The sequence below is a fragment of the Doryrhamphus excisus genome, chromosome 2 (assembly GCF_030265055.1).
Source record: "Doryrhamphus excisus isolate RoL2022-K1 chromosome 2, RoL_Dexc_1.0, whole genome shotgun sequence".
NCBI lineage: Eukaryota > Metazoa > Chordata > Actinopteri > Syngnathiformes > Syngnathidae > Doryrhamphus > Doryrhamphus excisus.
This window is the reverse complement of record NC_080467.1, coordinates 13,855,897-13,873,690: the sequence shown is the minus strand read 5'-3', so window position 1 is coordinate 13,873,690 and position 17,794 is coordinate 13,855,897. Positions and strand designations below refer to the sequence as shown.

General features: G+C 39.7%; 3 protein-coding genes across 3 annotated transcripts; 1 reads left to right on the top strand and 2 right to left on the bottom strand.

Annotated features, from left to right (window-relative positions):
* The first annotated feature begins 803 nt into the window (after positions 1-803).
* ppp1r3c2a (protein phosphatase 1 regulatory subunit 3C2, duplicate a) lies at positions 804-3,449 on the top strand. The gene is made up of 3 exons (XM_058064443.1): positions 804-873; positions 1,916-2,037; positions 2,330-3,449. The coding sequence occupies exons 2-3, from the start codon at positions 2,024-2,026 to the stop codon at positions 3,279-3,281; spliced, it is 966 nt and encodes a 321-aa protein (XP_057920426.1). The 5' UTR covers positions 804-873; positions 1,916-2,023; the 3' UTR covers positions 3,282-3,449.
* A 1,921-nt stretch (positions 3,450-5,370) lies between these two features.
* Positions 5,371-8,568, bottom strand: LOC131116343 (phospholipase A2-like). Its single transcript, XM_058064468.1, has 4 exons — positions 7,278-8,568; positions 7,062-7,209; positions 6,848-6,981; positions 5,371-6,776 (listed from the first exon to the last, which is right to left on the bottom strand). The coding sequence occupies exons 1-4, from the start codon at positions 7,324-7,326 to the stop codon at positions 6,658-6,660; spliced, it is 450 nt and encodes a 149-aa protein (XP_057920451.1). The 5' UTR covers positions 7,327-8,568; the 3' UTR covers positions 5,371-6,657.
* A 587-nt stretch (positions 8,569-9,155) lies between these two features.
* prkab1a (protein kinase, AMP-activated, beta 1 non-catalytic subunit, a) lies at positions 9,156-16,412 on the bottom strand. Its single transcript, XM_058064467.1, has 8 exons — positions 16,272-16,412; positions 15,462-15,650; positions 15,020-15,186; positions 14,851-14,944; positions 14,650-14,764; positions 14,302-14,435; positions 13,481-13,549; positions 9,156-11,530 (listed from the first exon to the last, which is right to left on the bottom strand). The coding sequence occupies exons 2-8, from the start codon at positions 15,609-15,611 to the stop codon at positions 11,453-11,455; spliced, it is 807 nt and encodes a 268-aa protein (XP_057920450.1). The 5' UTR covers positions 15,612-15,650; positions 16,272-16,412; the 3' UTR covers positions 9,156-11,452.
* Positions 16,413-17,794: the final 1,382 nt, after the last annotated feature.

Genomic DNA, 17,794 nt, shown 5'->3' with positions numbered 1-17,794 from the left:
CTATAATGTGTCTATAACTGTGGCTGTAGGCAACCTCATAATATTTTTTGTTTGTTTTTTCTTACGCCACAAAAAGGCAAAATAGTTGCATTTGAGTCATGATTGATCAATATGAAGCAGGTTTATCTATCTAAATGTTGGTTCTGCTGGTGTGAAATCTATGAATGGTACAAAAACATAATAAGTAGGTATGTAGTGTATAACTGTATAACTGTTTACCTTGCAGAAACTGTCTAGTTTCTGCTTTATCTTGTTACAGAATAATGTTCACACATCCGCTTTAAGTGTGTATAATGTTAAGTGTGTATATAATTGTTTTATTCTGAAGTGGGATTTTGTGAAGGACAGGTTTTTTTTGCCAAGATCAGCACCACAGGCACTATTAGCCTGAGTCAGCAATATGCGGTGAGTGGATGAGCCAAAGTGAAAACCTTGACTCCATCCATCAAAAGTCACTTCATGCAAACGAATAAATAAAAAATGGGCAGGGCTGGTATCATGAGACATTCAGTGATTGTACCATACTGTTGTTAACTATTTTAGTTTTTATCATTAATAGCATAAGTGGCATAGAAAATGAATGAATAATTTTGCCATGTGACTTTTCCCTACAGGTAATTATGGTGTAAATGCATATGTTTTTATTTGGGATTTTTAGATAGACTTTGAAATTTGAGTGAATAATGTAGCTTTTTTGCACTTCAGAGTCAGTTTCGGGGCAGGACTTAAACAAAGCAGCTTCATTGGCTCCACTCAAGCCTTATGCAGATGAGGTGTCACTGAAGGTTCAGCCACAAGTCTGAACTCCTCACACAAGCTCAAGCTCATAGATTGTCCTTGCGGCTGCCTTTTGCTGGAACTCATTGGATGACAGTGAGTGCATTTCCATAACTGCACTATTTAAGATCTTATCTTTGTATCCTTACTGTTGTTTGACTTACTTGTTTCTTTTGATTATTTTTTCTGTATGTTTTTTTAATTCAATACAAAAAAAATCTTCTCAAATCTTTTCAGGTTAGTTTCAATGTAATTTTCTGAATGTGCACATGGAATTCCTGCTTAGTATGTTCTTATAGTTATATCTCATCATTGGATTACACCTTTCTTCCATTGGATCGGATTCAAACCAGACATTTCAGATTTTAGTGTTTAATTTTGTTCACAAATAATTTTTGTCAAAGTTCATCAGTGACTTTTTCTTTCCCAAAAATATGTAGGAGAACTCATCAAAATAAAATGCAAAAACTATGAATGTAGATGAGTGAAGCAAGTTCAGGATGTATCCAATCACAGCTATTTTAGTTGCATGTGGGAGTGGGGGTCGATGTGAGTCAGAGGAGGGCCAACCATAACTACTGTCTTTGAGTTTCTACTGTGAACATGATATACTGTATGCTGCAATATTTACATACATATTCATATAGTTATACGCTGTATGGTCATGATGATGATGGACATGTTTGACGCTACTGAAACCAAGACACTGTAAGACATGGTGCATTTCCTACCTGGGCTGGGAAACTTAAGGTATCCAGTCCTTCTCTTCATCCCACCAGTTATACGTCACCGTCTGTAATATACAAACAGGTAATGTAACAATGTGTGAAAATACAGAGTTGGGAATTAATACCAAAAAAGCATGCATCCATCCATTTTCTATGCTGCTTATCCTCACTAGGGTGGCAGGTATAGTGGAGCTACTCGTGTTTAAGTGACATGGGCCAACATTATTAGAGCCCTCTCGACATGAAATAACACCCCTATAGTCACATTTACACTGACAAACTTACACATTTACTGACACAGAGTGACGAGTGTAGAATACTACATATCACCAGAATGTGTTTGAATGCATCTTCTTTATGCTGCTCCTCTTTTTTTAAAAAAAAATCTAAAATGAATGTTTATTTTACAGATGTGGCTAATGTCTTGGTGGAGTTTTCTTATTGGACACTGATTTCGGTTGCTGGATGACTGGGAACTGACAGAATCCCACTGGCAGGATTACAACCACAGTTTGGAAATGAACTGCACAAGGTATCTTAAATTTAGATTAAATTTAGATTTGGCAGTGAATATAATTATAGTTGCTTATTACATGGACACAGTAAACTAAAAGTGCCTGGTATGCTTTGTATTTAAATTGTGTGCATAACTGCGTCAGAAGTGCAACGTGATGAATTATTGCGGCCACTAGGTGTCGCAAAAAAATCAACCACATTGTGCCATTGTGTGGACTATACCATAAATGAAACACAATCCTAGTGTTAAGGTTGTGGAACAATGTTGAGTTCAACATCAACTGACCTGCACATGCTTTAATCCTCAGAGTTCTACAAGCATTCGGCAGTCACCCTCAACCCACCGGGCTACCAGTTGACCTCGTTGTGTGCCTGAGCCAACGTCGTCCACTTTTCCATCTCCTATCCATGAAACCTACTTTCTGTCATTATGAGCCGCCTGACGGTCCACAGAGAACCAGCTTCCACTCTTCCCGTCAATCCCTTTGTCTCTCGTCTTCTCCGATGTCCTCAGAACGTCGGAGTTGTCTCCAGAGGAATGGCAGCAACCTCAACAAGAAGCGTGTGGTGTTCGCAGACGCCAAGGGGCTGGCGCTAACCGCGGTGCGTCTATTTGTGCCTGATAGCTTCTCCCTCGCTTCTACGCCACCGATGGATGTCTCCTCAACTAAACATCCAGGCTCAAACAAACCACACCGCCATAAGTATCGCCTGGGATTCCCTCAACCGACTCTGGACTTGAAAGCCTTCTTGTCACGCCTCCGAGAGACATATGTGCAGTTGGAAAGCTGCAACATTTCTGAGCACTCCCTCAGCGGCAAAGTGCACATCTTCCATGGCAGCACTGACAAGGCTGTTTACGTAAGGGTGACCTTTGACTCCTGGTGGCACCATTATGACATCCCATGCGTCTTCCTGCAACAGCAGCGTTGTTGTGGTACTGATGTGGATGTTTTTGCTTTTGATTTGAGCTTACCTCTGAACGTAGATCCAGTAGGGGGGGTCGAGTTCTGTGTGTCCTTCAGGCCTGGAGGCAGCACATCAACACACTGGGACAACAACAGAGGTCAGAATTACAAAGTGCACGTGGAAATGGACGCTGGAGAAGATTACCGTAATACTCCCATACAGCGGCCACCATATTACAGATCTGTACAGAACTCCGCTGATCTCGGCATATTCAGAACAGGTTCACATTTTGACTCTGGGTGGGTTGGAAAACATTGTCCCACTTCCTTCCACAGACCTACAAGGAAATGAAAATAAACAGTTGTGAGCAATAATACTTATTTTGTGAACGGTTAGCGAGGAAAATGTCCAACTTCTGTGATAGAAACCCTGCTGAAATGTGAATAATAAAAAAACAGAGCAGCATTGAATGGGCCCTTCAATTGGTGGGCACAAAGGACCCAGGACTCCATGGAGGTTCTGTATCCCCAGATCGAAGAACATTATATTTTTTTAATGGTCATTTCCTGTCACCACTGGGTGGTGCCGAGGTGAATCCACCTAGTGACCTCAAGGTGTCATTATCATATCAACGAATGATGAATTCTGACCTTGTGGAGCCAAGTAATGAACGTTTTCAGTTTTAGGGCAAATTTGTTTCATGTGTCTTTTATGATAGACGTTGCCACCAAAGTATGTGATTATTATTGCAACTGTTGGGGGCTAATTAAAAGGAGCGCTACTGAGTGAGTTTTGGGTTTCATGTTCAGAAAATATGAATTTTTCAGTGGGCCTTAAGGCCCAAAAATGAGAGAAAAGTCACAGCATAATCATAATAATAAGCAGTTTCAAGAGGGCCTTTGCACTATTACGTGTTTATTAGTTAGTTTATTAGTATTAGTTGTTTACCTGGTTGGGGTTACTCCACAGGGATCTATTTTAGTCCACATTATTGTCCTATAAATGTAGTTAGAATGTTTTATTCTCATGTTAAACGATGCCAAAGTTTCAGATAATGAGGTTTACGCATTTGGAAATGAGTCCTGAAAGAAGTTTGGGATGGCTCAAAACTCTGTTTCAGAAGGTGTGGTAAAACCGCCCCTTTGTGATGTCACAGAGGAGTGAATTTCCTTTATGGGCGTGGCTTTGTTTACGAAACAAGCTGAGGCAGAAGTTATTGTAGTTAGTTATTGCAGCAAGAGATAAATATCTGTCAACAGCAGTTCACACCGGACTGTCATGAATACAAATGTGAAATATCTGCCAAACTGTTGCTGAAGTCAGAAGGAGCGTGCACTCACCGGGAAAGGTGAATTAATGTCTGACACGCTGTGGGTCCACAGAGGTGGAGAGAACCACACTATACCCACTAAATTAAAAAGTATTATTCGCAGTAGTAGTTTGTTTCACAGCGGAGTGGCTGTTCCCCGCAACTGTTTTGTTAGGAAATACAGCTGGAATAGGTCCTGATTCTGGAAAATCGATAATTTTTTTTTGAGCAGGTTATTGTGTCTAGCTGCTCTATAGGAGTCCACAAGCATAATGGGTCCCCTTTACGGTGGAGATTTGAGTGAACACATACACACTCACACACGGGCCCTGCAGGGGTCTTCCTGGGAAAATGACATCAACATGAGTAATAAAGCCGATGTACAATATCAGTAAACACAGTATATTTTAAAAGAAACACACACCGGCTTCTTTTCTCCTTGCACATGCTCCTCTTCACAAACATACTTTGTTTGGCTTGAAGGCTCGGTGTCCCGGTGTCTGTTTCATCTGTTGCATCATGCATTCCTGACAGGAAAAGTCATGGAACTGGAGCAAGCCCTGGGCGATGTGGCACACACACTTTACATGGACGAGCTCATTCCAGGCTCTCCCTGATGGCAGTGTATGCTTAGGTAGGTTTATCTGAGAGATTGCCAGTACGGGGCAGTTTATTTATGTCCTTCACTGTAAAGTGTATATAAGTATCCAACAGAAGTAATGATGGGACACTAAGGTACTCATTTATAACTTGTCTATGATGATTTATGCTTTGGCTGAGTGCGTTTGTCGTTTTGCGGGAATTGGGGTCGCTGTGTTCTCAGTAAAAATGTGCAGGCCTGTTCACGCATGTAAGGGTGGAGTTATCACGAGGCAGCGTCAGTCCCCACACAAGTGTAGTACAGAGTCTATAGAAAGCTCCTTTTTATCCTATGAGCTTAGCTGAGCTGTTACATTAGTAAGTATTTTTCCAAACCAAAATCCCAAAGAAAGTCAGCCATAGAGAAAGCATGCTCATTAGGAGTGGGCGGATCTATTTTAAAAAATCAAATATCAAAATAAAGGGTAGTTTGAGTAGAACAAGCACCTGACTTGACTGCCGGAACAACAGGTTTTTATTGCAGCTTTGAATTATATCAATTAACAGGCACAATAATCCATCTCACAAGCAGCAAGCTCAAACACAACCCTGAACCCCCGACGCCATTTCCAAAAATCGCAGTACAATCCAAACTCATTGCTAGTGTAAGGAATTTGTAGTAACCTTGTGTCTTATCCACACTCTGAGCCTGCAATCCAACTTCCTTAGGCAGCATTTGGCCTCAATGCGGAACATTCCCGCACACGTCAGGGCCCAGTGCAGGTGTTTCTGACAAATGTCTCAGGGTACTGAAAGTTCAAAATATGAGTCTCAGCAGCAGCAGAATAACCGGCTTGGCAGAATTAGCAGAAGAAGCATTGTTACAACAAAGAAACCACATATTTTCACACATTTGTGGAACATTTGTTTCATGTTGAGTTTGTTTGATGCCAACTGGCCACACATCAGGTACAAGACCTCAGTTTTGAGAAACGTACAGGTGTGACAAACCTTTTTATGTAGTACATTTTTTAAACCATGTTTCCTTGTTTGTGCTTTGATTTTGTTCTCTCTGTTTGAGGGCGTAATGCTGCCCCCTACTGCGGTTGACGGAACTGCAGGGCACAGCAGTTTAATTTTTATTCATACCAGTCAAACATTTGCCAGAAAATAAGGGAAATTCCTTCCAGTCTTTTGTTGATTTGTACTTCCCTCGTTTATGTGTTATTTTGTATTTTAATGAGGTCATACAAATCATAGCTAAACATGACACAATTACTGTATGGCTTTTTTATGGCTGTGTTGTTATAGTGTTTTAATTAATATATACCTCCTTCCCATCTCCACTTCAAGAAGGACCAGACACAAAAATAGATCATGTGCAAGTGTATCTAATGAGATGCAATATTGTTTTTGCCAATGTCATTTAAGGGTTGACTTTACAGTGAGTGTTCTATTCAATAGAAAGTCAGCAGATAGATGGGGGGGAAAAAAACACCTTTTTTGGTTTTGCAACTGCAACTTTATTATCTGGCTAATGATACACACCGTCAAATGTTTTCTTAAATAAATAGTCTTCATGTTGAGCTTCAACTAAGATGGCCAGATTTGTGCACAGTGAAAATAATATATGTTAGTGCTTTAAATACATTATTAAATAAGTTAGTCCATTATGAGCATGTGTGACAGTTTTAATAAAACCAGATTCGGTGAGGGGCAAAAGCTTGTGTGTAAACTACACAGAACAACAAGATGCACCATAAAGAAGTGACAGTAATCTACTACTACCTCCAATCATTTGTGTTTCTAGATGGATGAGGAATCAGTTTGCAGAGGTCCTCAATTGCACAGGTGACCTGGCAGATGCTCATGTTCGGGGTTCCATGGCGACCGGGCAAAGCACTCTGCAGCCTTCCTGTCACACTCGCAGATGAACATCTCGCATTCGTCGTTTTCATCTGCAAATTCCAACATTATAAATGTAAAGAACCCTTTCAACAGACAGATCTCTTTGTTTTGCTCCACTTACTGCCACAGGTGACTTTCTTGTTGTCCTTATCACAGCTGTAGTGATAGTACTCAGTGTACGGGTTGTCAAAAATGGGCCAGCAGTCTGGGTGCTGCATGGCTTCACTGTAACACCGGTCGTGCACGTAGCAGCACCTGTAAAGGTAAAAGATAATGTAATGCAGGCGTCTAAGTTTCTTGTGGTCTGACAATGTTTTGCAACATTGGAGCCCGACCTATCCAGCTCATCCACAGGTGTACCCGAGCCACCCTTTCCACAGTAGCAGCCGTAGTCGGCGTAGTCAAGGACGGGCCAGCTATCAGGCATCACACACAGGATCATCTTCCTGAACTGGCTGAGAGCCTTGTAATTCAGAGACTGAGCTGAAAGGCACAACATGAACGTGGTCATGTTTACACAAACAGTCACATGTAGTGAAGCAGCTACTTACCAATAGAGAGGCTTAAAGCCAAGAGAAGCAGAGCATGGAGGGCGTTCATCCTGACGGCCTAAAGGTTAGTCACAGAGTTGCACCGACTCTCACAGATCAGACCACCTTTATATAGTCAAGGACTTTGGTATCTGCAATGTCAGCTGTTCATACGGCACAGGGTCGCACGCCTCACAATGCACAATGAGTTCAACCTATAGACCTGATCAAAATCTTAGGACCAGAAAATAGCTAGAATTTACCTTTTACATATTTGGATCTGAATGAACTTTTAAGTAGAGCAACATTAAGCAAAACAAGAAGGGATAGTGTGACAAACGTATGTATGTATTGAAATACGCTGATTAAAGGTTTAAGACCATCGCACAAAAAATTACAAAAAAGTCTCCATACCAGAAGAAAATTTTTTTCAGAAGGACAGTAATGAGTAGCTCCACCATTCTTGTTAACCACTTAAAAAATTGCTTTGGCCGTGCTTGATGCGAGTGTTTCCAGATGGCTACACTGCTCCAAGTGGTGAAGATGGCTTCATGAAGGGCATCAACTATCTGGAACTAATGGCCATTTTTATAAAGTTCCCTTGCCATCCATCCCAAATGTTCACTATATGTGATTTAAATCAAGGGAACATGCGGGATGGTCCAAAAGAGTGATGTTGTTCTCCCTGAGGAAGTCCTTGGTCAAGCGAGCATTGTGAACTGCAGCATTGAAAAACCCACACAGAGAGCCCTCAGTCATGAGGGCATGCCTGCTGCAACATCTGCACGAACCCAGATGCCGTTTGATGACCCTGCACCACCTGAAGCTCCAGTGTCAGCACCCCGGTTCATTGCAGTCGGTACCAGTAATAAGGGTCTTTATTGGGGTCGGGGACCACCCTGTGTCCTGACGGACAGCTAATCGGAGCTAATCCCAGTTACTAATCACTATGTTAGTTTTTTTTTTTATGAATATCAGTGCTTAACTTTTTTTTTTTTTTATATCCTACAAACATGATATAATAACTGGCTCCATGTGCTGTTTGTGTGTTTAAACGTTTTGATGGATGAAGTCAATACTGTCCTGACGTGTGAAGTAAAGTGAGACTTTCCATTTTGACCGTCTCACAAGAAAACCTATTAAACACCATAACTCCATTAAACACCTGCAGGATGAAGAGGACACTGCAGGTCAGGTCTCATCAGCGAGCTAGACTGGCCTTTTATTGTGGCCACCTTCATTTGCCATATCTGTGAGGTGGATGGAGTATCACCCCCACAGAGATTTAGACAGACTTGTGCACAATATTGGAAAGAAATGGACTTTATGTGCACATAGAACACGTTTTCGATATTCTGAGTTGAGCTCACGAAAGACAAGAGCAAATACAAGTGTTTTGTTTCGTTTTTTGAATGTAAATACTTTATTATAATACTATATTATAAATTCAAGCATCCAGTAGCTGATGTAGATTTACAGTTAAGCAGAGGAAATATGAGATAAAAAAAACGAAGATAAGGTAAAAATAAGTAGTGTAGAAACAGTACATTAGTCATCGGTCCCTGAGTGTAGAGTCATTAAATCCTGGGTTCAGGCTGTTAAAACACACGAAGGTTATACTGTTTTTATTTGTGGTGTGTCTGTCTCTGGCTTTATATCAAAAGAGATTCACACTGGGAGAAGGAGTGGATGTTGATTTTAATAAAATGCCTTTGTAAGAAAGAATGTTTTGCACTGAATAGACAGTATATGAAAACAATCAGGGGAAAAATCTTTTAGATGAGTGTATGTGTGTTTAACACCAAACAAAGCGCATTTTAGAATGTGATCTTTAATAAAATTAGTGAACATGGCAGCATAATGTATGCAACATTTTGAGTGTCATTTGCTTAGTGGCCTGTGGAGTACAACAGGTTACAATATAACAGGTTACTAATAAATAACAGCAATATTAGTATCTAACAGTAGCATATAACCCTGACTAACATTGATTAAAACTCACGAAATAAGGAATTGATCATACTGACCGGGTATCGGGTGCTCCTTCATACATGGAAATATTGGTGCGTGTATTCATGAATAATGAATTGACCAAGAAAGGTCATTTTTATTTATTTCTCCAGAAACATTCATCAAGCATACTGGATATAGTATAGCAGCTTATTTATTACTTCATGGCGTTCCTTTCAAAATCCTGGAATGTATTTGTACCTTCATTCATTCATTCATTTTCTACCGCTTATCCTCATGAGGGTCGCGGGGGTACTGGAGCCTATCCCAGCTGTACATCCTAGACTGGCCACCAGCCAATCACAGGTATTTGTACCTGTATATCATTATTACTTTTATGATGCAATGATTTTTCAGTGTCATGACGATGAATCCCATGAAGCTTTGTCTCTCCATGTGCCGCAAGGTAAAATGTTTTTGCAAGACTATAAAGATTTTGGAGATTTCTGCTGCAGCATACAACCTCCAAAAATATCTATGTTTCTACTCTACATTTTGTCCAAAATCCTAACGAGTTCCAGTGACACTCTACATTAATGATGATTGTCGTGCAAAATACAAGTCCTAAAATGTGGCTCTAAAAATAAGAATGTGCAGCTTATCACATCACCAACCTAAGTAAATAAAATATATATGCTTAAATATGCTTCACAATGAGTGTTGTGCCATTCTTACTAACAATATGTGAAAAAGGCAATGGAATAATAACAGTGTCGAGCTACTGCAGTGCAACATTTCCCTTGTTTAACATCACTTTCTTTGTCTGACATTATCATGCTAATGGAGACGAAAGAGGTTACATCTCTGAGGTGCCTTGAGTTTTGAATGCCTCATATGGTTACAGAGCAGATAAGGTTGCAAAGAAAGGTAAATTATGGAGTTACTAGACCCTTTACACTTCCTTTTCAGGTATTACTATGTGTAAATGGGAATGCAGGGGTGTGAAGTTTCATACTCCACACCAACTACCGCATTTTCCAGACTATAAGTCGCATAAGTAAAAAAAAAAAAAGAAAGAAACTGGACCGTAAGTCACATTTACAAGTATCTATGATCATCTATGATGATTTTTTTAGGTGCTGCTCATATTTTCTCTTTCAGCGAATGATCCCGTAGGAATTTCCTGCTTCAAATGTGTGATGAGTTTGGTTGTATTAAACTTCCCCGGTTCCCCAACGCAAGAAAACCCATGCATGACAAGATTTGCACTCAACTGCAACATCTTTTTTGGGCATTAACAAAAAATAGTTACTCCACATGTTAAACAGAGTTAGCAGTTGTTCACAGTTGATCACATGCTGTTGTGATCGCGTGAGCTGTATCTAGATCAATATGTGTGTAGACACATATTGAACAGCTGAATTTTAACAGCAAAACTCAATTTTTGAATTAAAATACAATATACAACTTTATATGTGTGTATTTAGTTAGTCAGTGGCTGACCTAGTAGCTACAATTTCCAAGCGGGACATACTGCAATTAGTGTTCCAATGAATTAGACAACACTGCTGTCTAAAAATACCACATTTGTCAATCCACACAGCTATCCTATAAATATAATTCAACATTCATAACAAAAAGCATCCGATGTGCGCCATATCATTCAATATACATACTGTATATATTTCTATATATACAAGTCGCACCTGACTTTATGTACCAGAACCAGCCACACTATGAAAAAAGTGTCATTTTCCTTATAGTCAGGAAAAATACATATCTGTACTTTACACATCTCATGTGCATACATCAAATTACTGAGTTAATTGTAACGTGTTAAAGTACCGATGTTAAGGCTCTGATGGGCTATTTAGTGGGATCTCTGTATGAGATAAGCCGATGAGTGATCAGCCTAAACAAAGAGAAGAATTTCATAAGTGCCTTCAACAATAATCATTTTTGAAAAAGTATAATATAAATACGATTAGTGACTTTGCCATTTTTATCCCATGGAGATCTTTTCTGAATCATGTTTTAACAAGTGATCCTACACGTCCCATTCCCAACATTTTACTATAGCACTTGCCGAGTTGTAAATACTTTTTGTGAGCTGATGTCCAACTCTCTCTCCTGAGGAAGGCCATTCAAATGAGTTGACAGTCAATTAAAGGTGGTGAGGTGAATCTGTCTTTAGGTAGACTGGTATTGCTTCAGCTAATTTGTCAATACAGCGGCATGGTCTGCGGTCAGATGGGTTTATATAGCAAGGTGGTGACATACTTCTTCTTGTAGCGATGTGTGGCGCTGAGTACCATTACGCCATCCTACAATAGAAAGAAAAACAAAAGCTATTACTCATTCTGTAGCTGGGATAATATCTGAGATATTAGTAAAGAATAGTGTTAGTCTTGCACTGTATATAAAATATTATTCATTACATATCAGTGGATTGTGCGAATTAAGAGTAAAAAATGCTTGGAATTATTTTGCCAAAACAAATGATAGAATCATGCTTTTGCTAATGAAAACTCCTACTAATGTACAATTAGAACAATTTATTTTGGCCTCTCATGCTAGTTCATAAGATGGCTTTTTACTGGGTTTCATGTGAACAGCAGTCGCACAAAATGAGTGGACAACCTCATAAAAGATATGTCGTCATAGATCATTGTCATTTCAAGGACACATGTATAAAAATATATATATTTTGTTGCATCTGGCTATATATAGCAGTTAAAAAAATACTATTTGTCGTCATAACAGTGTGATAAAAATGCTATAATTAAAGGGGATCTATTTTTGGGTGTTTGTATTGAGTTCTGGACTCCTACAGAGCAGCTACACACTATAATCTGCGCAGAAAGCTTTCAAGATCTTCCAGACTCCTTTTCCTGCCTCCACTTCTGTGTCTCTTCCAGGCACGCCTCCAGCTGAGCCTGCTCCGCTGTAATTGGTCACACTCCCAAGTGGAGTTACGGATGGCTGCCGAACCCCTTTTGTCCAATTACTTAATTTACGTAAAATAAATTCTTAGGACATTGAAATTGTTTCTTCTGACACTTCAACACGACCAAATAACATTGAAAAGACGTCAGACTTGCCCAGCAACAGTTGGGTGGATAGTCTACCTTTGTATTGGCCCATGTTCACAAAACAATCCCGTGTGAAGTGCCGTTGACAGATGAGCATATTTTTCTCTTGCTGGCTGGGAATTAGAAACTCCAAACAATTTTGCCCGATGCTTGCCTATGCTAAATAAAATTAGCTTTGCCTCACACCGGAAAAAAAATATTTCCTGGCAGCCATTACTCAACTTAAATGCTATGCCCATATAAGGAAGTTCAGGTTGCGGTGATGTTAGTAGAACTTGGTGTTACAAAAGCGTACAGAGCCACCCAAACCTGCTTTTAGGGCTCAGTATGTGACGCGTTGGCATCGTTTCACATGAGAATACAACATTAATGGGTCAGAAAAAGGGAAAAGCATAATCGTGTAATCCTTTAAACCAGTGCTTCTCATATTGTAGGACGAGATGTCCGAAGCGTGAGAGGCGAGGGTATTCTATACCCTACTGAATATACGGTATTATACTTAAATTTCTTCAAATTTCTTAGCAAGTCTGTTAGTGTATTTAATCATGCTTGAATAATGCTGGTGCCAGCAACGCATTCAGTTGTTTGTAAAAGAAGTAAAAGAAAAGTGTACAGTGTCGATTGTGTGTGTATTTCCACAAAATGTGTAGGTCAACATGTGGCTGTTGAGATGCAATTCAGACCTAAAGTTACACCAGAAACCATAAAAAAAATGTTAAAAAGACATCATAGAGCTTGAGGATAAACAGCATGTTGAGGTTGTTTGATTTAGCTCACATTTTATCTTCTTTTTATTTTATAATTCATCGTTTTACCAAGCTCACGCTCAACTGTTTGATCATAGTTACATACTGTATGTGCGATCAAACACCTGTTTCGCTTTGAAGAAAAAACACACGTTACTGGCACTGACGAAGCCAAGTGGAAAAGTGTCTGTCTGAGCAGCTGGCTACTGATACGGAAGAATGACTCAGCTGGGAATGTGGGAACATGGAACAAGTGTGTCTGTGTTTATTTAGTTTTGCTTTCCTTCCTTATTTCCTGTAATCAACTGTGTTCTATTTTTATCTTGGCGTGTATGTTTAGTTTATTTTTCTGGTGACTATATAAAAAAGGACCATTGTCTCTCCGTCTGCTTCAAAACAACAACAAAAACAATTCCCCGCAGGAATTAGACCGTACCTTAATGGAAAGTGCGTAGAGATGGTTGAGCATGACATGGTTTGGTTCTGGCAGGAGTGCAGGATCACACTGGGCACAAAACAATGTAAAAAGTAAATCATTAGGCCTGCATTTTCTACTTCTCTACATCTTTAATTACATGTGCACATTTTATAAGACATTATTGTGGTTGTAGTTTGCAAAGGTAATACAAATTACCAGTAAAGCTGGTCACTTTCATATTAGTAGTTGATTCATATGATTTAATTGAATTATATTTGAATTAAATGTATTAATGCTCTCTGAGCATTATTAAAGAATCTCTTTTGCTATAGCTATATCTCATTATGATTATGATTATTATGATGTGCAGGTGTACGTACATAATGAGGTGGCTGATGAGTCAGTATTGCTTGTGCATTGCTAACTGATCAATGTGCCTCAAAGCTGCTTGTCACGTGACACCCGCAAGAAGAAGAAAACGTAACACCGCCATGCAGACATGTCTGCGTTGTACCGTGGTGAAACTACTTCCACAGTGGACGCTGGATATTCAGCTCTGCAGCCACAGCGAAAGTTCCCCCTCATTGTGCCTGGACTGCTGTGTCATGGTGAAGTGAGCTTGCTTTATACTAGGGACTGTCAATAAATTACCATTCTGTTAAAGAAAGGTTGCGGGGGAAAAATGCATTCTAAATCATACCTCAAATTGATCTATAACCCATGCATCTATCCATTAACCCCCATCCTCATTAGGGTCCCGGGGGTATGCTGGAGCCTATCCCAGCTTCACCAATTAACACATTGATGACTAAAAATGTGCTGCTGCTTTTGCAACTTACTGATATTCCAGTGTCTTTATTGAGGATGACCTGGAGCAGGTGTGGTGGAAGTATCGGTGGAGACTTAAACTTTTCCTCTTGTTTTGGAACATAAGCGTCCTGGTGATACGGCCCGGGAGGAGAGCTGGACAGGTCTAATGACAGAGGAGAGGCAGCATGTGTCGAGTAGTTAAACACTCCATGGCATCACAGATACTACTAAGGTATAGTTGTATCTGATCAAGATACTGAAATGTTTTAAGTGCAGAACATTTTGACTCATAAAACAACAAGGGTTATCAGCTTCCTCATACTCTTAATTGTGCTTTTTGTCTACATGCATATTGGAATGGAGGGGAATAAACACACCTGACATGTCGGAGCACTTCTGCGAGTCCACCATAAGAGCATCAAATACCTCAAAGTCAGTTTTCTTCACCTGGATGATATTATTGACTGTGCCCAGCTGACTGGTGATAACTGGCTGTCAGGGAAAATTAGAACAAACAAAAACAAAACAATAAAAAAGGAATGGGAAGAAATGGCTTTTTACTGCTTTTCATCACAGACCTCTGCTGGGTCGTGAGTCCACTGGCCGTCCACGTAAAACTTGTACTGGTGTTCCCCTTCAGGTAGTCCCACAATGGTCACAAAGGTGTTCTGACTTTAACAGATAATGAGGGAAAGAGAGAAGGTAAGCACTTGAAATTCTCACTGTGAGCCCGGGACATCTGGTTACCTTCTAATCAGAGGAATCTTATTAGCCCAGTTGTTGAAGGATCCAGACAGGTAGACCTCCTTGCCATCACCAGTCCAGCGAAAAACAGTTGGACGGTTTAAAGTTGGCCCTTTGTCTTCCGCTTCTAAGTCTTGCCATGCAAGGAACTCTTCTTTCTCTAAGGGAGCCTGCAGTGACCATATAGTCAGTTAGCTATATAGTTTCATACCTTCTTGAGCAAATACAAAATTTTAATTGCTACAAATAACAGAAAATACACTGCAGGTGGTCCTTTGTTTATGACACTTCAGTTCGATTTTGTTCATAAATATGATACTTGCTCCAGAACTAGTCACATGGACATGGTGGAAGCGTACATAGTCGGACATAGCTACACTGGTCCTCACTAAGGGTCCGTATTTGTCCACATAGTGTGTGCCCCCGATGTAAAGACTTGTCCTACTTTTATGTCCTCCCCATGGAAAATATCCGCATCCTCTGGGCTGTCCATCAGGATTTTGGGCCTCTCGCCATCCTTTGTGCCCCTGCTGTCCCGTCGCAGGGCCTTCTCCCCGTGGCCCATCGCGGCCCTCTCGCTGCTTGTGTTGCCCATGCCGTCACCTCTGTGCTGATTGCTTCAAGGTCACTGACGCTGCAGAGTTTAAAGGAAAATAAGCATCTCAAGAATGGGGCGTGCAACACCTGCGACTTAAACAGAACAATCATGGGAATTATGCTGCAATTCAGTCAATTGCCCAAATAGAAAAAAAACATTTGGTAAAAATCTATAATACACATGAACTAATACTTTAGTAATGACAATATTATTGATGTGATTCTAGAGTGTACTAGTGCTTTTGGTTATATTCCCTGCAGCTAACACAACACCCACCCTGTTGTGATGACCTCAAAAATGATCCTGACATAACAATCGGGTTTGCAGATTCGGGTTTAACATTATTGCAATACTTGCACTAACCATGTTCATTCTCCACTACTGCATTGTCAAACAATACGGTAATGACCGCATCCGCAGTCGATGAATTAAGTACATTAATTTTCATAATATAATAGTCTTAACTTAAACACGTGTTGCAAAACAAATGACATTACTGTAGTTACATGAACAATGCAATGTACCGTTAGAAGTGTAGCAGCAAGCTAGCGTCTTAACGCTGAGCATCAGCGTATGGTACCAGTTTGTGTCATTACCTAGAAGCTGTTCTACAAAAAATAGCACATGTACAATCAGACGGTAAATATATTAATTTACCTGTGTATGTTTAGTAATGATAGAATCCCGCGTCTTAGCTGTTTAGACGCATTTCAGCCGAAAGCAAACATAAACATTTGACGTCCACTTCCGACCTACATCTTGCGCATGCGCAGTTCTATGTCCAAGCAATAATTATGGCAGTATTCAACAAGCTTTATTATTATTGCTGCTGCTATTATTATAATTATTATTATTATGTTAACTCTTTGAATTTTTGTGTTGTGTTAGTGCGTTTTCGTGATCTTAAAACAAATACTCCGGTCGAAATGTAAATGACTTGTAATGTGTTTGTTTGACACTAGATGGCAGCATAGTTAAACTTGCACCCCATGAGCTACGCAGTGCTTATTCTGTATTTCAAAATAGACATCTAAGTTTAACAAAAATATGAATACGCAAAAAGAATGTATTTGTCAAGTTTACAACCATTTTATTTTTGGAATTATTTTTTTTCTGTTTGGTCGTCTTTATTGTTTTTCGTTCAACATGGGATTTGACAAAAAAGTGGGCGGAAAAGAACAAAAGTCGAAGGTGTCGATAACGGCCATCATATCAGTAGCCGAATAACGTCAATGTTTTTCAGTTATCGTCTTTTTCTGGTTTTGTTGGGCAGAGAACCAAATGATTTCAATTATTTATTTATTGTGTAGTATTCACTTCATTTTTGCTCATACGATTGCACTGTGTTTAATAAAAAGAAATAACATAATAATTGTATTTGTTGATGTTGTTTCATTGTCTTATATATCAGTATGTACATATTTTTTATTAAATTAAATTAAATAAATCACAAAACTATTAAATGATCTGAAGAAATGTCAAATTAAAAATATTGGTATCAGCAATACTTCTATTCACTCTGTATTTACTTGGTATCTGATGGATACCAACATTTGCAGGACTATCCAACACTAGATATGACACAAAACCAACCCCCATTAATTAAAAAAAAGCCCCATCACTGTAAGGATTATGCAACACATTTAATTAGACACAAAATGTTACACTGGAACTACTCTGTATTCAATATAAAACCCATCTGCGGCAACTAAACTTGTGAAAATGCCTTGCAGAACATGTTCTATAGCAGCTATTATGGATATAATCCAGGTGGAACAATTAAATGTGTGCCTGTTGTTTGTCCTCAGTCGGGGTGCAGGCCATTACAGTCGGTTCCATTCCCTCGCAGTCGGCAGAAGAAAGTTGCACCAGCTCTGAAAGAAATCATTCTGTCATCTTTGTTTTGCTCCGTGCCCACGTACCATTACCTAACGATACCAGTTTTTCCTCAACACTATCATGTAATGACGACTCCCTGGACGGCCCTCTAACATCTTCTGGACGCAAAGGGAGCGTGTAAGCTGCGAGCTTTGGCACATAATGAGGAGCTCAATTAAAAGAAGTGTCCAGCAGGGAAGGGTGGACATGAAGGTTAGCTTACACTGGACCATTTAAAAAGCAAACCCCCTGTTATCCAGAATGTCAAAACAGACCCAATTTACAGGCAGAGATGCTGCTGT

Coding starts and splice junctions, on each gene's coding strand:
- LOC131116343 (XM_058064468.1), bottom strand. CDS start 7,326: ATGAACGCCCTCCATGCTCTGCTTCTCTTGGCTTTAAGCCTCTCTATT. Junction 7,210..7,277: donor GGCTTTAAGCCTCTCTATTG/GTAAGTAGCTGC, acceptor TGTGCCTTTCAG/CTCAGTCTCTGAATTACAAG. Junction 6,777..6,847: donor CAAGAAAGTCACCTGTGGCA/GTAAGTGGAGCA, acceptor TGGAATTTGCAG/ATGAAAACGACGAATGCGAG.
- prkab1a (XM_058064467.1), bottom strand. CDS start 15,611: ATGGGCAACACAAGCAGCGAGAGGGCCGCGATGGGCCACGGGGAGAAG. Junction 14,765..14,850: donor GGACTCACGACCCAGCAGAG/GTCTGTGATGAA, acceptor TTTCCCTGACAG/CCAGTTATCACCAGTCAGCT. Junction 13,550..14,301: donor ATAAAGACACTGGAATATCA/GTAAGTTGCAAA, acceptor TTTTGTGCCCAG/TGTGATCCTGCACTCCTGCC.